This window comes from Malassezia japonica, chromosome 1, assembly GCF_029542785.1.
Source record: "Malassezia japonica chromosome 1, complete sequence".
Taxonomy (NCBI): domain Eukaryota; kingdom Fungi; phylum Basidiomycota; class Malasseziomycetes; order Malasseziales; family Malasseziaceae; genus Malassezia; species Malassezia japonica.
In genome coordinates this window covers 609,420-625,769 of record NC_083370.1, presented here as the reverse complement: position 1 = coordinate 625,769, position 16,350 = coordinate 609,420, and the positions used below count along the sequence as shown (strand labels likewise).

The 16,350-nt window shown below is 65.7% G+C and overlaps 5 protein-coding genes across 5 annotated transcripts; 2 read left to right on the top strand and 3 right to left on the bottom strand.

Moving 5' to 3' along the window:
• Nucleotides 1-316: 316 nt before the first annotated feature.
• CWC25 (RNA-splicing factor) lies at nt 317-1,552 on the bottom strand (the record flags this gene model as incomplete). Its single annotated transcript, XM_060264336.1, has 1 exon — nt 317-1,552. One exon carries the CDS (start codon nt 1,550-1,552, stop codon nt 317-319), a length of 1,236 nt encoding a protein of 411 aa, XP_060120319.1.
• Nucleotides 1,553-1,776: 224 nt separating this feature from the next.
• On the top strand, nt 1,777-5,370 carry RPB2 (DNA-directed RNA polymerase; the record flags this gene model as incomplete). Its single annotated transcript, XM_060264335.1, has 1 exon — nt 1,777-5,370. One exon carries the CDS (start codon nt 1,777-1,779, stop codon nt 5,368-5,370), a length of 3,594 nt encoding a protein of 1,197 aa, XP_060120318.1.
• Nucleotides 5,371-5,415: 45 nt separating this feature from the next.
• On the bottom strand, nt 5,416-13,298 carry MJAP1_000364 (uncharacterized protein; the record flags this gene model as incomplete). Its single annotated transcript, XM_060264334.1, has 3 exons — nt 5,416-11,495; nt 11,953-12,725; nt 12,790-13,298. The coding sequence occupies 3 exons, from the start codon at nt 13,296-13,298 to the stop codon at nt 5,416-5,418; spliced, it is 7,362 nt and encodes a 2,453-aa protein (XP_060120317.1).
• A 44-nt stretch (nt 13,299-13,342) lies between these two features.
• MJAP1_000363 (uncharacterized protein) lies at nt 13,343-14,702 on the bottom strand (the record flags this gene model as incomplete). Its single annotated transcript, XM_060264333.1, has 2 exons — nt 13,343-14,594; nt 14,617-14,702. 2 exons carry the CDS (start codon nt 14,700-14,702, stop codon nt 13,343-13,345), a joined length of 1,338 nt encoding a protein of 445 aa, XP_060120316.1.
• Nucleotides 14,703-14,833: 131 nt separating this feature from the next.
• On the top strand, nt 14,834-16,341 carry MJAP1_000362 (dihydrolipoyllysine-residue acetyltransferase; the record flags this gene model as incomplete). Its single annotated transcript, XM_060264332.1, has 3 exons — nt 14,834-15,073; nt 15,096-15,158; nt 15,181-16,341. 3 exons carry the CDS (start codon nt 14,834-14,836, stop codon nt 16,339-16,341), a joined length of 1,464 nt encoding a protein of 487 aa, XP_060120315.1.
• Nucleotides 16,342-16,350: the final 9 nt, after the last annotated feature.

Genomic DNA, 16,350 nt, shown 5'->3' with positions numbered 1-16,350 from the left:
CCAGCTGGGGTGCCGACACTGCGTCAGCATCCTGGCACGTACTCTGTGTCGCAGCGGTGCCGCGCGCCGCCGCCTCTTGGGCGCGGTAGCGAGCGCTGAGCCAGGTGCTCAGCTCCGAACATGCCGAGCCCATCCCATGCGGCCGCGCCCCTCCGCGCGTGCGGCGGCCAAACGGCTTGCCCTGTGAGTGGGCCATGGTCGCTTCCAACGTGGAGTCGTTTGACAGCTGTATGGTTATTGGCTTGCGGGGCACCGAACTCCAGGCCAATAACCGCCTGTCTCTGCCCTCGTGGTCATGTGGAGGTGCTACAATACACTATTCGTCGGGGGCGATGCGTTCGAGTCCGTGGCGCGAGCGGCGCAGGCGCTCGTGCAGGTCCATGCCGCCGCTCTGCTCGCCCCAGAGACTGCGTTGCTGGTCGACAAGAAAGGCAGCCTTGCCGGTTCCGCCGCCCTCGCGCCATTTGCTGTGGTCGTATGCGTCGTTGCGGCGCTGGTCTTCTTCGGCCTGAGTGCTTCGCTCTTCGGCCGTGATCTTTTGGATGCGTGCCGAGCGCTCGTCGTCCATTTTCTTGGCATCCGACATCATAGCTGCTAGCTTTGCTTCACGGTCCGCGTCGCTGCGAGGGCGCTGGGGCGAGCGCGAACGAGGGCGAGAAGGGCGTGCGTCGTGGGTATGTCTCGGCGTGTCGCGGGGGGTATAGGTACGGTCACGGCGCGCAGCGCGGTCGTACGAGTCGTCGGGGCGCGAGCGGTATCCGTCGCGGTCGTCACGGGGCGTGCGGCGGGGCGTGCGGTCGTCCCGACGTTCGTAGCGCTCGCTACGGTCGTCGCCACGATCGTAGCGCTCACGGTCATCGCGGCGGTCGTAGCGCTCGCGGTCGTCGCGGCGGCGGTGGCGATGGTGGTCGTCGTGGCGCCTGTCATAGTCGCGATCGCGGCGGTCGTAATCCGATCGCCGTTCGTCGCGGTGGCGATGCCTGTCCTCGCGGCGCTCGTCCTGATCGCGGTGCCTATGCCTGTGCTTGCGCTCCTTGCGCTCCGGCTCGAGGCCCATCTTGGCGCGCATTTGGCGCAGACGCGTGGGGTCTTTCATGAGCATTTCGTACACGGCCTGCTCCTGCTGCTTAATCGCAAGCAGTGGATCCTCGCGGATCTTTGCCGCCATATCGCGCTGCGTATTGGCGCTAGGCGCGTCCTTTGCGCCGATATTCGCTGTGCGCGAGAGCTGCTCGGCCTCGTTGCCCTGCAAGAGCTTGTCGACGCGTTTTTTTCCGAGCAAATAATCCTCGAGCTCTCCCTCGCTCGGCCCGCTCTTGGCCGCCGGGGTATTGTACATCCATTCCACGCGCTCGACGCGCTTCTTGCCACCCGCCTCTTCGTGGATGCGCTGCAGCTCCTGCATCTGGCGTTCATGTTCGCGCTCCTTCCGCAGTTCCTCGAGTTTTTTGCGTTCGGCCGCCGCCTCCTGCTCCTGCAACCAGACCTTTTCCTGGTTGCTGTGCAGGAGGGGGTGCCACGACTTTTTCATATTCAAGTCGCCCGCGCCCATCTTGCTGAAGCTCCGGCGTGGCGGCGGGGTGGAAGGAGTACTTCTCTCGGCCGAGATGCCACGTGCTTCGTCGCGTCGAGAAAGCAGGCGCGGCGACGGCGGTCCTTGTGCGCCACGACGTCCTAGGTCGGGTACCCCAGACAGGCACGGCACAAGGCACGAGGTTGTCTGTTTGCGCGTGTGCTGACTGTGTTTCTTCTGCGTAGCAGATCCCTGTATCGACCATGTACGACGAGGAAGAGGTGGAAGAGATCAGCCAGGAGGACTGCTGGGACGTGATCAAGGCCTTTTTCGAAGAAAAGGGCCTGGTGCGCCAGCAGATCGACTCGTTCAATGAGTTTATGAGCAACACTGTGCAGGAGTTGGTCGAGGAGAGCAGGAGTCTTACACTGGAACAGAGCGACCAGCACTCGGGCCATGCCGAGGACAAGTCGCGCCGCTACGAGATCGAGTTCGGCCAGATCTACATGAACAAGCCGCAACAGACCGAGGCAGATGGCTCTACGGCGCCCCTGTTCCCCCAAGAGGCGCGGCAGCGCAACCTGACCTACTCGGCCGGTCTCCACGTCGACGTCTCGCAAAAGGTCCTTGTCAAGGGCGAGGAGGACGAGCTGGACGAAAACGGCGACCAGCTCTGGGTCCCGGACCCCAGCCGCGAGGAGATTGTCGACGAAAAGGTGTATCTCGGAAAGGTGCCGATCATGCTTCACTCGCAGTTCTGCTGGCTGACCGATCTGCCGGACGAGGGCAAGTACAGTCTGAACGAATGCCCCTTCGACTCGGGTGGCTACTTTATCATTAACGGATCCGAAAAGGTGCTCATTGCGCAGGAACGCATGGCGGCGAACCACGTATACGTCTTTGCCAAGGCCCCGCCGTCGCCCATTACCTTCCTCGCTGAGATTCGCAGTGCGGTCGAACGGGGTGGCAAGACGATCAGCACCATGCAGGTAAAGCTCTTTTCTCGTAACCGCGAAAAGAGCCTGAACAACACGATCAAGGCGACGCTGCCCTATATCCGCAACGATATTCCGATCGTGATCGTGTTCCGTGCGCTGGGCATTGTGCCGGACCGCGAGGTGCTGCAGCACATCTGCTACGACTTTAACGACACGCAGATGCTCGAAATGCTCAAGCCGTGTATCGAAGAGGCATTCGTCATCCAGGATCGCGAGACGGCACTCGACTTTATCGGCCGCCGCGGTACGACCACCGGTCTCTCGCGCAGCAAGCGTACGGTCTATGCGCAAGAGATTCTGCAAAAAGAGATGCTTCCGCACATTTCCATGTCGGAGGGCTCGAACACGAAGAAGGCGTACTTCTTTGGCTTTATGGTCCACCGTCTGCTCCTCGCCGCGCTCGACCGCCGCGAGATTGATGACCGCGACCACTTTGGCAAGAAGCGTCTCGATCTCGCTGGGCCGCTGCTCTCGGGCCTGTTCCGCATGCTCTTCCGCAAGGTCACGCGTGACATTTACCGCCACCTGCAAAAGTGTGTCGAGGACCAAAAGGAGTTCCACCTGCAGGCCGCCGTGCGCCACGCCACCATCACTAACGGTCTGCGCTACTCGCTCGCGACCGGTAACTGGGGCGACCAAAAGAAGGCGATGCAGTCCAAGGCGGGTGTGTCGCAGGTCTTGAACCGCTACACGTTCGCCTCGACGCTGTCGCACTTGCGCCGCTGCAACACGCCCATTGGGCGCGACGGCAAGATCGCCAAGCCGCGTCAGCTGCACAACACGCATTGGGGTATGGTGTGCCCCGCCGAGACACCGGAAGGCCAGGCTTGTGGTCTGGTCAAGAACCTCAGTCTCATGTCCAACATCTCGGTCGGCACGCCTTCGGCGCCCATTGTCGAGTTCTTGGAAGAGTTCGGCCTGAACAGCCTGATCGACATGCAGGTCGCCGACCCCAAGGCGACCAAGGTGTTTGTCAACGGCGTGTGGCTCGGTACGCACGACGACCCCGGCCAGCTTGTCGACACGCTTCGCGATCTGCGCCGCAAGGACGATATTTCGCACGAGGTGAGTGTCGTGCGTGATATCCGTGAAAAGGAGCTGCGTATCTACACGGACAGCGGCCGTATGCTGCGCCCCCTCTTCATTGTGGACCAGGCGAACATGACGCTGCTCATCAAGCGGCACCATATCCAGGCGCTCAACGACGAGACAGGCGAAGGCTGGGACTGGACACGCCTCGTGCAGTCGGGTGTGATCGAGTATCTGGACACGGCGGAGGAGGAGACGGTGCTGATCTGCATGTCGCCCTACGATCTCGAGCAGTCGCGCGAGTTCAAGGCGTCGAACGGCAACCTGTCGACCGAGTCGTCGGACGCGACACGCCGCCTGCGCTCCATCCACACCTTTGCGCCCGACACCTGGACGCATTGCGAGATCCACCCGGCAATGATCCTTGGTGTGTGTGCCAGCATCATTCCCTTCCCCGACCACAACCAGTCGCCGCGTAACACCTACCAGTCGGCAATGGGCAAGCAGGCGATGGGTGTCTTTTTGACCAACTACCAGATTCGTATGGACACCATGGCGAATATCCTGTACTATCCGCAAAAGCCCCTCGCGACGACGCGTGCGATGGAGTACCTCCGCTTCCGTGAGCTGCCTGCGGGTCAGAATGCGATTGTCGCGATTCTCTGCTACTCGGGCTACAACCAGGAGGACTCGGTGATTATGAACCAGTCGGCGATCGACCGCGGTCTCTTCCGCTCGCTCTACTACCGCACCTTCCAGGACATGGAGAAGAAGGTCGGTGTGATTACTATGGAGGAGTTTGAGAAGCCGACGCGCGACACGGCCATCCGCCTGAAGCATGGTACCTATGAGAAGCTCGACGTGGACGGCCTCGTACCGCCCGGCACGCGTGTCTCCGGCGAGGACATTATCATCGGCAAGACGGCGCCGTTGCCGCCGGACAGCGACGAGCTGGGTATGCGCAGCAAGACGCACACCAAGAAGGACGTCAGTACGCCGATGAAGAGCACCGAGAGCGGTATCATCGACCAGGTACTCATCACGACAAACGGCGAAGGCGCCAAGTTCGTCAAGGTCCGTGTGCGCTCGACGCGTGTGCCGCAGGTCGGCGACAAGTTTGCCTCGCGTCACGGGCAGAAGGGTACGGTGGGTATTACCTACCGCCAAGAGGACCTGCCGTTCACTGCCGAGGGTATCACGCCGGACATTATCATCAACCCCCACGCCATTCCCAGTCGTATGACCATCGGGCACTTGGTCGAGTGTCTCCTTTCCAAGGTCGCGACGCTCTCGGGCCAGGAAGGTGATGCGACGCCCTTTACCGACCTCACGGTCAAGGGCGTGTCGGACATTCTCCACTCGCTTGGCTACCAGTCGCGTGGCCTGGAGGTGATGTACAACGGCCACACGGGCCGCAAGCTGCAGGCGCAGGTGTACCTCGGCCCGACGTACTACCAGCGCCTGAAGCACATGGTCGACGACAAGATCCACTCGCGTGCGCGTGGTCCCGTACAGATCCTCACGCGCCAGCCCGTCGAGGGTCGCTCGCGTGACGGTGGTCTGCGTTTCGGTGAGATGGAGCGCGACTGTATGATCTCGCACGGTATGGCCAACTTTTTGAAGGAGCGCATGTACGACGCCAGTGACGCGTACCGCCTGCACATTTGTGACATTTGTGGCCTGACGGCGATCGCGAACTTGCGCAAGAACACGTTCGAGTGCCGCGCGTGCCGCAATCGCACGTCCATCTCGCAAATTCACATTCCGTACGCGGCCAAGCTTCTGTTCCAGGAGCTGATGAGTATGGGTATCACTACGCGTTTGTACTAGGTAGCAATATATCTGCCTGTTGACCATTATCACTGCTATAGTACTCTATCCCTTGCGGAAGGAGCCCGCGGTCAGCGAGTTAAACAAACCCTTGCCGCCGGACTCCTTGCCGCCGGAACCAGGCAGCTTGTCCATGCCAGGGATCTTTTTCGCAAAGCTCGACGCGCCATCCTCCATAGAGTGCATGGTGTTCTGTGCGCCATTGAAAATGCCATGGCCCGCGTGGCCCGTAGCATTCGTTGCGCCTTGGCCGAGCTGGCCGATGCCGTGCATACCGCCACGTCCAGCGTGGCCGACCGCATCCATCGCACCGCCACCCAAGTGGCCCGCGGTGCCCATCGCGCCGCTGCCCGCGTTGCCAGCAGCATTAAAGGCACCACTGCCAGCGTTGCCGGCGGCGTTGAAAGCGCCGCCACCCAGGTTGCCGGCAGTGCCAAAGGCGCCACGGCCAGTGTCACCCACAGCGCCAAAGGCGCCTTGGCCGAGGTTGCCAGTGGTGTTTGCAGCGCCACCACCGAGGTTGCCGGCAGTGTTAAAGGCACCGCTGCCGACATTGCCGGCGGTGTTCATCGCACCACCGCCAAGGTTCCCGGCAGTGGAAAAGGCGCCTTGGCCGAGGTTACCAGCAGTGTTGAAAGCGCCGCTGCCGACGTTGCCAGCAGTGTTCACGGCGCCGCCGCCCAGGTTGCCAGCGGTGCCGAAGGCGCCACGGCCAGTGTCGCCCACTGCGCCAAAGGCGCCTTGGCCGAGGTTGCCAGCGGTGTTTGCAGCGCCACCACCGAGGTTGCCTGCAGTGTTAAAAGCGCCGCTGCCGACATTGCCAGCCGTGCTCATCGCACCTTGGCCGACGTTGCCGACGGTATCAAAGCTGCCGCGTCCGACGTTGCCGACGGTATCAAAGCTGCCGCGACCAATGTTGCCGGCGGTATCAAAGCTGCCGCGGCCGACGTTGCCGGCGGCGCCAAACACGTCGCCGCCAACATTACCGGCAGAGCTGAGCGCACCGCCGCCCACGTTGCCGACCGTGTCAAACGTGCCGCGGCCGACGTTGCCCGCGGTGTTCAGCGCACCGCCACCGACATTGCCAGCAGTGTCAAAGGCGCCACCACCAACGTTGCCTGCGGTGTTAAAGGCGCCACCACCAACGTTGCCCACGGTGTCAAAGGCGCCGCGACCGGCGTTGCCGGCCGCGTCGAAAGCACCGCCACCGACGTTGCCAGCAGCATCGGAAACGCCACGGCCTGCGTGGCCGGCAGCACCAAAGGCGCCGCTACCCGCCTGGCCGGCCGTGTCAAAAGCGCCACGGCCCGCGTCGCTCGCAGTGTCCAGCGCGCCACTTCCGGCGTTGCTCGACGCTCCGAACGCGCCGCTGCCCGAGGCGTTGGGGCCCATGGTCGTGACCGAGTTGAGCGCGCCGCGGCCGACACTGCTCACCGAGTCGGTCTTGCGGTGGCCGCTGCTGCCAGTCGTGTCTGCGGCGCTCTGGCCGGCATTCTCGGCAGAACGCAAGGCGCTGCTGCCCATTCCCGCGCCGTCCTGGGCGAACTGCCCCGGGGCCTCGACCGAGGTCATGGCGTTTGGCGCACGCGCGTGGCCGGCCTGGCCGACCGCGTCGCTGCCAGCGACGGCCGTGTTCGTCGCACCGGTCGACAGGCCCTGCGCCACGGCCGGCGCTGAGCCGGCCGTGTTGACCGGGTGCACGACGCCCGAGCCATAGTTGCCCGGTGCATTGATCGCGTTCGCTCCATGCGACGACGGTGCGGCATCGCGCGGCGTCTGACCAAAGCCCTGTTCCTGCCACGGCTCCTGTGCGCTGCGCGGCTCGGCAGCCTGCTGCTGTGCGCTGCGCGACTCAGCCTGCTGCTGCGCGACGTACTGCGACGGGAGCGGCACGCTGTGCTGAGGGTCGTCAAAGGAGAAGGAGTGCGACGGGGGCATCGCCGGCACCTCGGTGTTGACGTTCGGCTGCGCATCCCAGCGCTCGGGCTGCTGGGGCGGCATGCCCCACTGCCCCGTGTTGAGTGCGCTCTGGTGCAGCTCGGGGCTCGGGATGTCGGCACCGCCCGGGAAGACGCCCGAGTTGTCTGCGTCGTGGGGGCCCGCGCTGAACGGCGAGCGCAGCTGCGCGACGCTCGGCTCGTTGCCAGGGCTGTTTTGCAGCAACGTCGGCAGCGACGCACTTGCGCCGTTCATGCGGAATACGGGGTTCGGCTGGCCGTACTCGGTGTCGCCGCCGCCGCCAAGGTTCGGCGAGCGGACGAGCGTCGTAGGGTCAAAGTAGGGCACGCCGGAGCGCGTCATGCCGCGGCCCTTGCTCACCGACGAGACGCTCGCGGTGGACAGGCGCGCATTCGCCTCCGCGTCCGAGTACTCGTCCGAGGTCGGCAGGGGCATTGCGGCAATCGGCGCCGAGACGCTTGGCACCTTGCGCTCCTCGCCCTTCTTCTTGCGGCCCCACTTGAGCTTGGGCGACATCTTGGCAAGGAAGCCGCGAGCGCCGTTCGGCGAATTGGTCGTGTTCAGGCGGTCAGACGACGCAGAGTGGCGGAGACGGCGGGGCGAGCGCGAGCTCGTCGAGAACGTCGACTGCTTCGACGCATTCGGGCTCATGGGGCTCATCACCGACATCACCTGCGGCTCGCTCGGCGGCGTGAAGCGGCCGCCGCTCGGGATCTCGCTGGGGTTCGGCGAAAAGTCCGAGGGGCCAGCGTGCAGCGGCGAGGTCTGCGGCTGCGCGAGCATCGGCGAGGTCTGCTGGGCCTGTGCATGCATCGGCGAGCCCTGCACGGGCTGCGGCGCAAGCATCGCGGCGCCCTGGCCAGGCTGCGGCGTGAGCGTGGCTGCGCCCTGGCTGGGCTGCGGCGTGAGCGTCGCGCCCTGCTCCGGCGCCCAGCTGGCCTCGTCGCGCTCCGGCACGCTGCGCTCCGGCTGCACGTCGGACGGCGTGCCTTGGGCCGGGAAGGCAAACGGCGCGTCGGTCTGCGCGCTGTTCGGCGCAGGGCCCGTGAGCACCTCTTGCGCCTCGGCGGCGGTTGTCTCGCGCGTCGGCGCGCTCTGCAGCACCTCGATCGGCGGTGCGCCGCCGTCGCCAGGGCGGATGTAGTGCTCCTCCCCGACACGCACGTACTGCTGCGCATCGTTCGACATGCGCACGGACGATTCGGGGACGTACTGCTCGGCGTCCTCGGCAACGCGCAGCGCCGGCGCCGGCGCCGGCGGTTCGGGCTGCGCGACCGAGGCGCCGGCCGACCACTGGGCCCATTCGTCCTCGCCGCGCGGCGCGTACGCGTTCTCGGCGCGGCTCTGGTTCATGCCCTGGAGCACGTTCTCGAGCGGCTCGTCGTGGGTGTCCTTCGGAGGCAGCGGCGGCGGCGCGTCGTGCGTGACCTCCGACTGCGTCATCGACTCGTCCAGCGCGTCGAGCTGCATTGCGGCGCCGACCGAGTCGGCCGCGTCGTCGTCCTGCGAGTCGAGCAGTTCCGAGCGACGGGGAACATTGAGCGGCTGCACCTCGGGAACGGTGTAGGCGCCTGACGGCGCGTCGGCTGCGCCGCGCATCGCAGGCATCTGCAAAGAGTGCTGGTGGCTGTCCTGCGACCATTGGTCCTGGCTGAAGCGCGCAGCATGGCGGGGGTCGACCGGCTGCTTGTCAATCACCGACGAGGTCGAGGCGTCTGCGATGCCGTAGCGCACGTACGCCGGCGTTCCGGTCGAGAGCGGACGCGACTCGCGCGTCGCGTCTCCATCGCGCATTTCCGACACTGGCGCCGAGGGCGAAAGGCCCGGCACGAGCTCTGCATTGCTGCCCTCGTCCGCAAAGAGGCGGCGCGACTTGGGGGGGCTGGCGTTCGGCGCGTCGGCCGGCCCCGAGCCAAACGATGGGCCGCGCGCCAGGGCGCTGGTCCGCGGCACGTAGCTCGCGCGGCTGCGCTGGCGGGGCGAGAGCAGCTCGAGCGCACGCTGCAGGTCGCCGAGCGTATTATCGAATTCCACGCTGCTTTGGCGGCTCAGCTGCACAGGGTCGAGCTGCGGCTCGCTCTTGGGCGCGTCGGGGAGCTGTGTGCCGAGGACGATCGGCGAGCGCAGCGAGTCGCCCTTCTGGTGGCCCATGCGGCGCTGCGCGTTCTCGGCACTCGACACGCCTTCCGGCGCGGTGCCAAAGATGTCGCCTTCGGTCGGGCGCGACGGGGGGCGCACGATGCTCTTGCGTGCAATCGAATGCTGCCCAACCTGGGCACGCTCCGACGGCGCAGGCGACTTGTGCAGGCGGCCGAAACGTGTCGCGGCCGTCGTGTTGCGCAAAGCATGCAGCTGCTCCTCGTCCGCATCAGCGGCCGGCGCAGTGTCCGTGCGCTCGTCCTGCGGCGCCTCGGGCTCCTGCGCGTAACTCTCCGGCGGGGGCGTCGACGTGGCCGGGGGGCGGTTCGACACCGCCTCGGAAATGCGCGCCGACGCACGGCGCACCGACTTGGGCACCTCAACCGAGGCGCGGTGAGCGTGGCGGCGGGCCTGGGCGCTGTGGCGCTCCATCTCGGTGACGCGCTCGCGCGCCGCCTCGACGTCGCGCGTCGGCGACGTCGGCGTCTGCGGCTTCTCGACCGACTCGGCAAACGCGGGCCGCGCGGGCGCAAGGTCGTCCGAGCGGCGCTTGTCCTCTTGTGGGCGGCCGCCAAAGAAGCGCTGCGCGGCCGCAGACAGGCTCGCGACCGTGGAGCTCATCGTGTGGTGCTCCTTGGGCGCAGGCGTCTCGTCCTGCGTCTCGTCGCGGGTGGACAAAGCGCTCGGTGCGCGCTCGTCACGCGTAGAGAGCGCACTCGGCACACGCTCGTCGCGCGTAGAGAGCGCACTCGGTCCACGCTCGTCGCGCGTAGAGAGCGCACTCGGTCCACGCTCGTCGCGCGTAGAGAGCGCACTCGGCCCGCGCTCGTCGCGTGCCGACAAGGCGCTCGGCGCACGCTCGTTGCGCGCCGACGCACCGCTCGGCACGCGGCCTTGCCCCGACGCGTTGCTCGGCGCCCGCTGGCTCGGCAGCTCTGCGCGCGAGGTGCTTGGCTCGTCGTTGCCGAACGGCGTGCCCAGCACGGCGTCAGCAGACGCGGGCTCCGCGGGCTTCGGGATGTCGGAGAAAGGCGCGCTGGTTGCGTCGGTGTACGGCGCACTTGGCGGTCCGCTGTCCGGAACGTGCGGCAGCTCGCGGGGTGCCGTGCGGCGCACCGTGCCCGGCGAGAGCTGACTGTTGAGGCGCAGCGGCTTGGGCCCGCTGCCCGAGAGGGAGCGCGCAGGCAGCGGTGCCGAAGCGGGCTCGGAGCGTTCCGAGTCCTGCTCGCTGCCCTGGCCGATGAACGAGCGCCACCAGCGCGCACGCTGCGGGTCGACGGCCCATTCGAAGCGGCCGACGATCGGCAGGCGCCCATTTTCGAGTGCGAACGATGCGGCAGACGTGCTGCGCTGCGACGAGAAGCTCGCGTTGCTCGGCATGCGCGGCAGTCCGCGGCGGGGTGAGAGTGGTGCGGTGCGGCGTGCGTACGGCAGCGGTGATGGGCGTTGCAGCTCTGCGTCGCTGCTTTCGCGCGCCAAGGCGGGCGGCTCGTCGAATTCGTCTGCCTCGTCGAAAAAGGCGGACCAGAGAGCGGCCCACGTCGCGTCGCCGACGCGCGGTCCTCCGCCTCCGTGCCCGTCCTCCAAGAGGTACAGCGAGATGCCTCCGACCGACGGCAGGCCGTACTCGCGAGCAAGTGCGTACAGCTGTCCGCCCAGCGTCGGGTACAGTGGCAAGAGGATGCCGCGGCGGGCGTGGGATGCGATGGTCGCGCTGCGCGCAGGGAGCGACTCGGTCGGCAAGTCTGCGGGCGGTACCATCACGACAAAGTGCGACGAGCTCGCATTCTGCGGCGCCGGGCGGGCCCGCATCGGACTGTAGAGCCGCGACTGGGAGCGCTGCTGGCTCAGGTTATAGAACGGCGCCGAAGGCGCGCCGTGCGTCTCCTCCTCGTCCGCGCTAAAGTCATCGAGCGCGATTGGTGCCGAGGGGTTGCGTGCGATTGGCAGCGTAGGGCCCGCGCCAGGGCGTTGAGAAACAAAAGGCGATGCGTCCTCGGACGGCCGACGCTCGTCGCGAGGCGCACCTAGTTCCGAGTCATGCCTCAGCATAACACGATGCTGCACTCGGTGCTACAGCAAAGTTTTCCACACGGAGCTCCTGTCGAGAGACAGGCGACGTGGTGGTACGATCGACACAATCACGGGGTCCAGTAAATCCAGCGGCCGTGCAGCGAGGCCAACATCTGCGCATCGGCTAGCGGCGCTGCCGGGGCCGTCACGCGCCGGCGCTTGTTGGCCGCGTATGCGCCTCGGCCATGCACACGCTGCACAGGCGCGCATGTCACTCCACAACCGACGAATCACATGGAGGGATATTGTAAAAAGTACATGTCAACTATATGCACGACGACCCTAGTAACATCTACTGCGGCATGGGTGCTTCCACAACACCAGGCGGCGGTGCCTACGAGGTCGGACCGGTGTTGAATCGTACACTAGAATACAAGGCTACCCAAATTCACCGCACAGGGCGCTGCGCACGTAGCATCGCGGCCGCGTGCTCGTACTGCGTCAGGTGCACTGGCACGAGCGCCGGGTGCGAGGCAGTCGGGCCCTCGGGGCCAAAGAGGAGCGTCGAGACCTTGCCGCCGTGCCACTCGCCCTCGGTGTTTGTCCAGTAGACACGCTTGATACCAGCCCATAGCATCCACTCGAGACACCGCCAGCAGGGCCGGCTGTCCGCATAGCGCGGCGCAACCGAGGGGGGCGGGGGGGTCGGCAACGAGGCGGCGCGCTGGTGCCGCCGACGCTGCTCCTTGGCCTTGGCCTTGGACTCGACGTCCTGCAGCAGGCGCACGACGTACAGATCGGCGCCGCGCAGGCGCGAATCGGTCGCCTCGTGCGCGCGCACCGACGTGCGGATGCGCCGGTAGGCCATCGTCGCCGAGGCGAGCGTCTCGGACGCGGCGCCGAGCTTTTGTGCCACGTCCTCATCACGCGCCGCGTGGGGGGGGGTCGAGGGGCCGGACGACTCGCCCGAGTGCGTCGTATACGCGTCCGAGGCCGACTCGCCCGAGCTGCTCCCGCTGGACGACGCACCGCGCGCGCCGCGCGCCTTGCGCTCACGCTTCTCTTGCTTGCGACGCTCGAGCCGCTCGGCACGGCGCTGCTGGAACTCGTGCTTGAGGCGCTGCGCCTCTTGATTACCAACCCACTGGCCACACGCGCGCCCCGCACCGGTAGGCGGCACGCGCGTGTGGCGCTGGTTCTTCTTTACCTCGTTTTTGATAGCGCGGTTTAAGACACCACTCGTTCTGGGTAGTGAAAGCGACGCGTTGTTGCTCCCGCTTCGCACCCTCGACCAAAGCGCGGTCGCACTTGGTCTTGACATCCGCGGCATTCACACGGCTGGCCGCAGTGGGTGCGTCGCTCAAGCGGGAGCAATCCGAGTGCGCGCCGGCAGCACGGCTCGAAGTTATCGCAAGCGAAGCAAGATGATCTGAAAGATCCGCGTCCGAGTCACTCGTAGGACGCAGCTGGACGCTGGAGCGCGCGACATGCGGCCGCGCGCCACGCAGCAGAGATGTGATCGCATGCATCTCGGCGTGCATGCTAAAGTAGGAGTGCGCGGCGCTGGAACGGCCGCTCGTAGAGTCCTCCTGAGCGCAGTTCACACACGCTTGTGCGTCTGCACGCTGGCCAGGAAGCACGACAGCGTCGTGGGCCGACAAGGGCCCACTGAAGCCGGTGCGAATATGGTTGTGGCCTTGGCCAAGAATCTTGCCGCCCTTGGTGATCACAGCACCGTGGCGGTAGCGCATGTTGCTACGCAGGGCCTCCTGCGTAGCCGCGTTTCGCATCTTGTCTCCGCGCTTGTGGCTCGGCATCGTACCCAAAGCTATGATGAAGGAAGAGACAGTCTCGGCCGAGATCAATCCGAGAGCACAATGTACGCTGCCGCCGCTGACTCGGACTCGGAGTCGGACGAGAGCTCAATCGGGGCCGCGGCGCGTGACTCACGGGGGGTCGGCGTGGGCTGCTTGGGTAAGATCTTGAGTCGCGCACGCTCCTCGCCACTCGCGCGGGATGGTGTTGCACGTGGCTGGCTGGGGGGCGTCGGCGCCGCGTCCAGATGGCGCAGCAGCTCCGACTTGGGCTGCGACGCCGTGGGGGTATGTTGCGTAGGAGGCGCTTGGGTATCGGGCGTCGGCGCCGGGGCACCGACGAGGGCCTGCTCGGCCTCGAGCAGCGCCGCTTCGGCGTCGAGGTCCCATGCATCCGAGTGGGGATCCACAGCAGGGTCCACGTCCATAGCGAATGTAGAAGGCGCATGCGCAAGTACATGGACATCGGCGGAAGGTGCAGAGGGTGGCACATGCGCAGGTTGGCGCGGGGCGGCGGGGTCTTGGCGCGTGCCATTCGGCAGAGCAGGTCCTGACAGATTGGGCCTGGATGGATTGGATCCAGGCAGCGTTGGCTCGGTCGACTCAGGACTGACTTTGGGCACGGTGCGCGTAGGCCCCGTATGCGTAGATGCATTCGCAGATGCGATCGCATTCGCAGATGCACTTGCATTCGCAGATGCACTTGCATTCGCAGGCGCACTCGCAGGGGCAGATGCGCTGGCCGACCAACGTCCTTCCGCCCCCATTTGCCCATCACTCGGCGCAACATTCAGCTTGGCACACAGCGCAAGCTCGAGTTTGCGCTCGCCGTCTCGTGCAAGCTCCGGCACTGCGCCGCCCAGCACACTAGTCGTTTCTGGCCGCAGGAACACGACGCCGTTTTTTTCGCGGCGCAGCGAGCGCACCACGATTTTTGCGCCGAGCCTCGTCTCGCCCAGCACGAGCGCGCCAATATGCGCATCTTCGTATGCCATGATCGTCTTGGAGAATCCGTCGCTGAGCTCCATGCACAGCATGTTGCGGGGATACGGCGGCATCGCCTGAGTGCTCCGCCGCGCATACAAGGTATCCAGCAGCGTCTGTGCCGAGACACCTACGTCGGTCATGGCCGTAATTTGGAGGAGCGCGCTCTGTGGCAGCTCGTCGCCCAGCACGCCTCTCTCCAACGAGTCGCCGAGCTGCGACGCGAGAAACTGCGCGCGTACTGCACGCAGCAAACTCGGTTGGTCGTCGCTTAGCGCCGGCTGCATCGCCGATAAATGCGCTACGCATTCCGCGCTACGTCAGCCGCGCTACCTACCACCACTGCTCGCTGACCGGCGCCCCCCCCGTCTCTGCCGCGAGGTGTGCGCGAATCTCGGCCGCAGCGCGCTCGCGCGCGTCCATCGTGCTCCGTGCGTCGTCGCGCCCAACAAACCCCCGCGGCCAATCGCCGCGCACGCATAATTCCCAAAAGTCGGGCTAGCCAGCTCGATTCAGCCGCACGGGTCAGTCAGTCTTTGACGAACTCCATTGTGATGTACGCGGTGGCACGTATCCCATTCCAGGCCACGGCCCGCGCTTCTCTGAGCGGTGGTGTTGCGACACTGCGTGCGCAGGCTGCGCGTGCTGCGCAGCTGCACACCAGTGCCGCAGCGCTGGAACTGCAAAAGTTTACCATGCCCGCGATGAGCCCGACGATGCAGGACGGCGGTATTGCGACGTGGCGCAAGAACGAGGGCGAGTCATACCATTCCGGCGATGTCCTTCTTGAGATTGTGCGTGTCGAAACTCACACAGGAAACCGACAAGGCCACGATGGAAGTCGAGGCACAGGATGACGGTGTGCTGGCCAAGATCATTGTGCGTAGCGCGGCTAACCCAGGCGCAAGCCGGCTCGAAGCACGTCCCGGTGAACTCGACCATCGCAATTGTCGGTGAGGAGGGCGATGACCTCTCGGGTGCGGACGACCTCGCAAAGGAGGCCGAGCGCGAGTTTGCCTCCGCCAAGGCCAGCGAGAAGGAGGGCGAGCAGAAGAAGGAGCAGGAGAAGAAGGAGAAGACGGAGAAGACGGAGAAGAAGGACGACAAGGAGGACAAGCCCGCGCCGAAGCAGGACAAGAAGGAGAGCGCGCCGCAGGCCGACGACGGCCCGGTCAAGCGCGTGTTTGCCACGCCGATCGCCCGCAAGATTGCGCAGGAGCGCGGCATTCCCCTGCTCAAGGTCAAGGGCAGCGGTCCCGAGGGCCGCATCGTCAAGGAGGACGTGGAGAACTTTGCGCCCGAGGCGGTGGCCAGCGCCGCGGCCCCGGCGGCGGGTGTCTCGGCGTACACCGACACTCCCCTCTCCAACATGCGCCGCACGATCGCCTCGCGCCTGTCCGAGTCCAAGTCGACCGTGCCGCACTACTACGTCTCGATCGACGTGGAGATGGACCGCGCGCTGCAGCTGCGCGAGGTCTTTAACCGTGCGTCTGCCGAGGCGGCCAAGGGCGATGCGGACAAGGCCAAGGCGGCGAAGCTGAGCGTGAACGACTTTATCATGAAGGCTGCTGCTGTCGCCCTGAAGCAGGTGCCTGCGGTGAACTCGGCATGGCACGGCGAGTTTATCCGCGAGCACCACGTCCAGGACATTTCGATGGCGGTCTCGACGCCGAACGGCCTCATTACGCCGATCGTGCGCAACGTCGGCTCGATTGGTCTCTCGGAGATCTCGAGCGAGAGCAAGTCGCTCGCCAAAAAGGCGCGCGACGGCAAGCTCAAGCCGGAGGAGTACCAGGGCGGCACCTTTACCATCTCCAACATGGGCATGATGGGTACGACCAACTTTACGGCGATCATCAACCCCCCGCAGAGCTGTATCCTGGCCATCGGCACGACCGAGGCGCGCATCGTGCCGGACGACTCGGAGCGCGGCTGGCGCAAGGCGCAGATCATGCAGGCCACCATCTCTGCCGACCACCGCGTGGCGGACGGCGCGACGTCGGCGCGGTGGATGCAGGCGTTCAAGGCGGCGCTGGAGAATCCCTTGTCCTTTATGCTGTAGACCACCTAT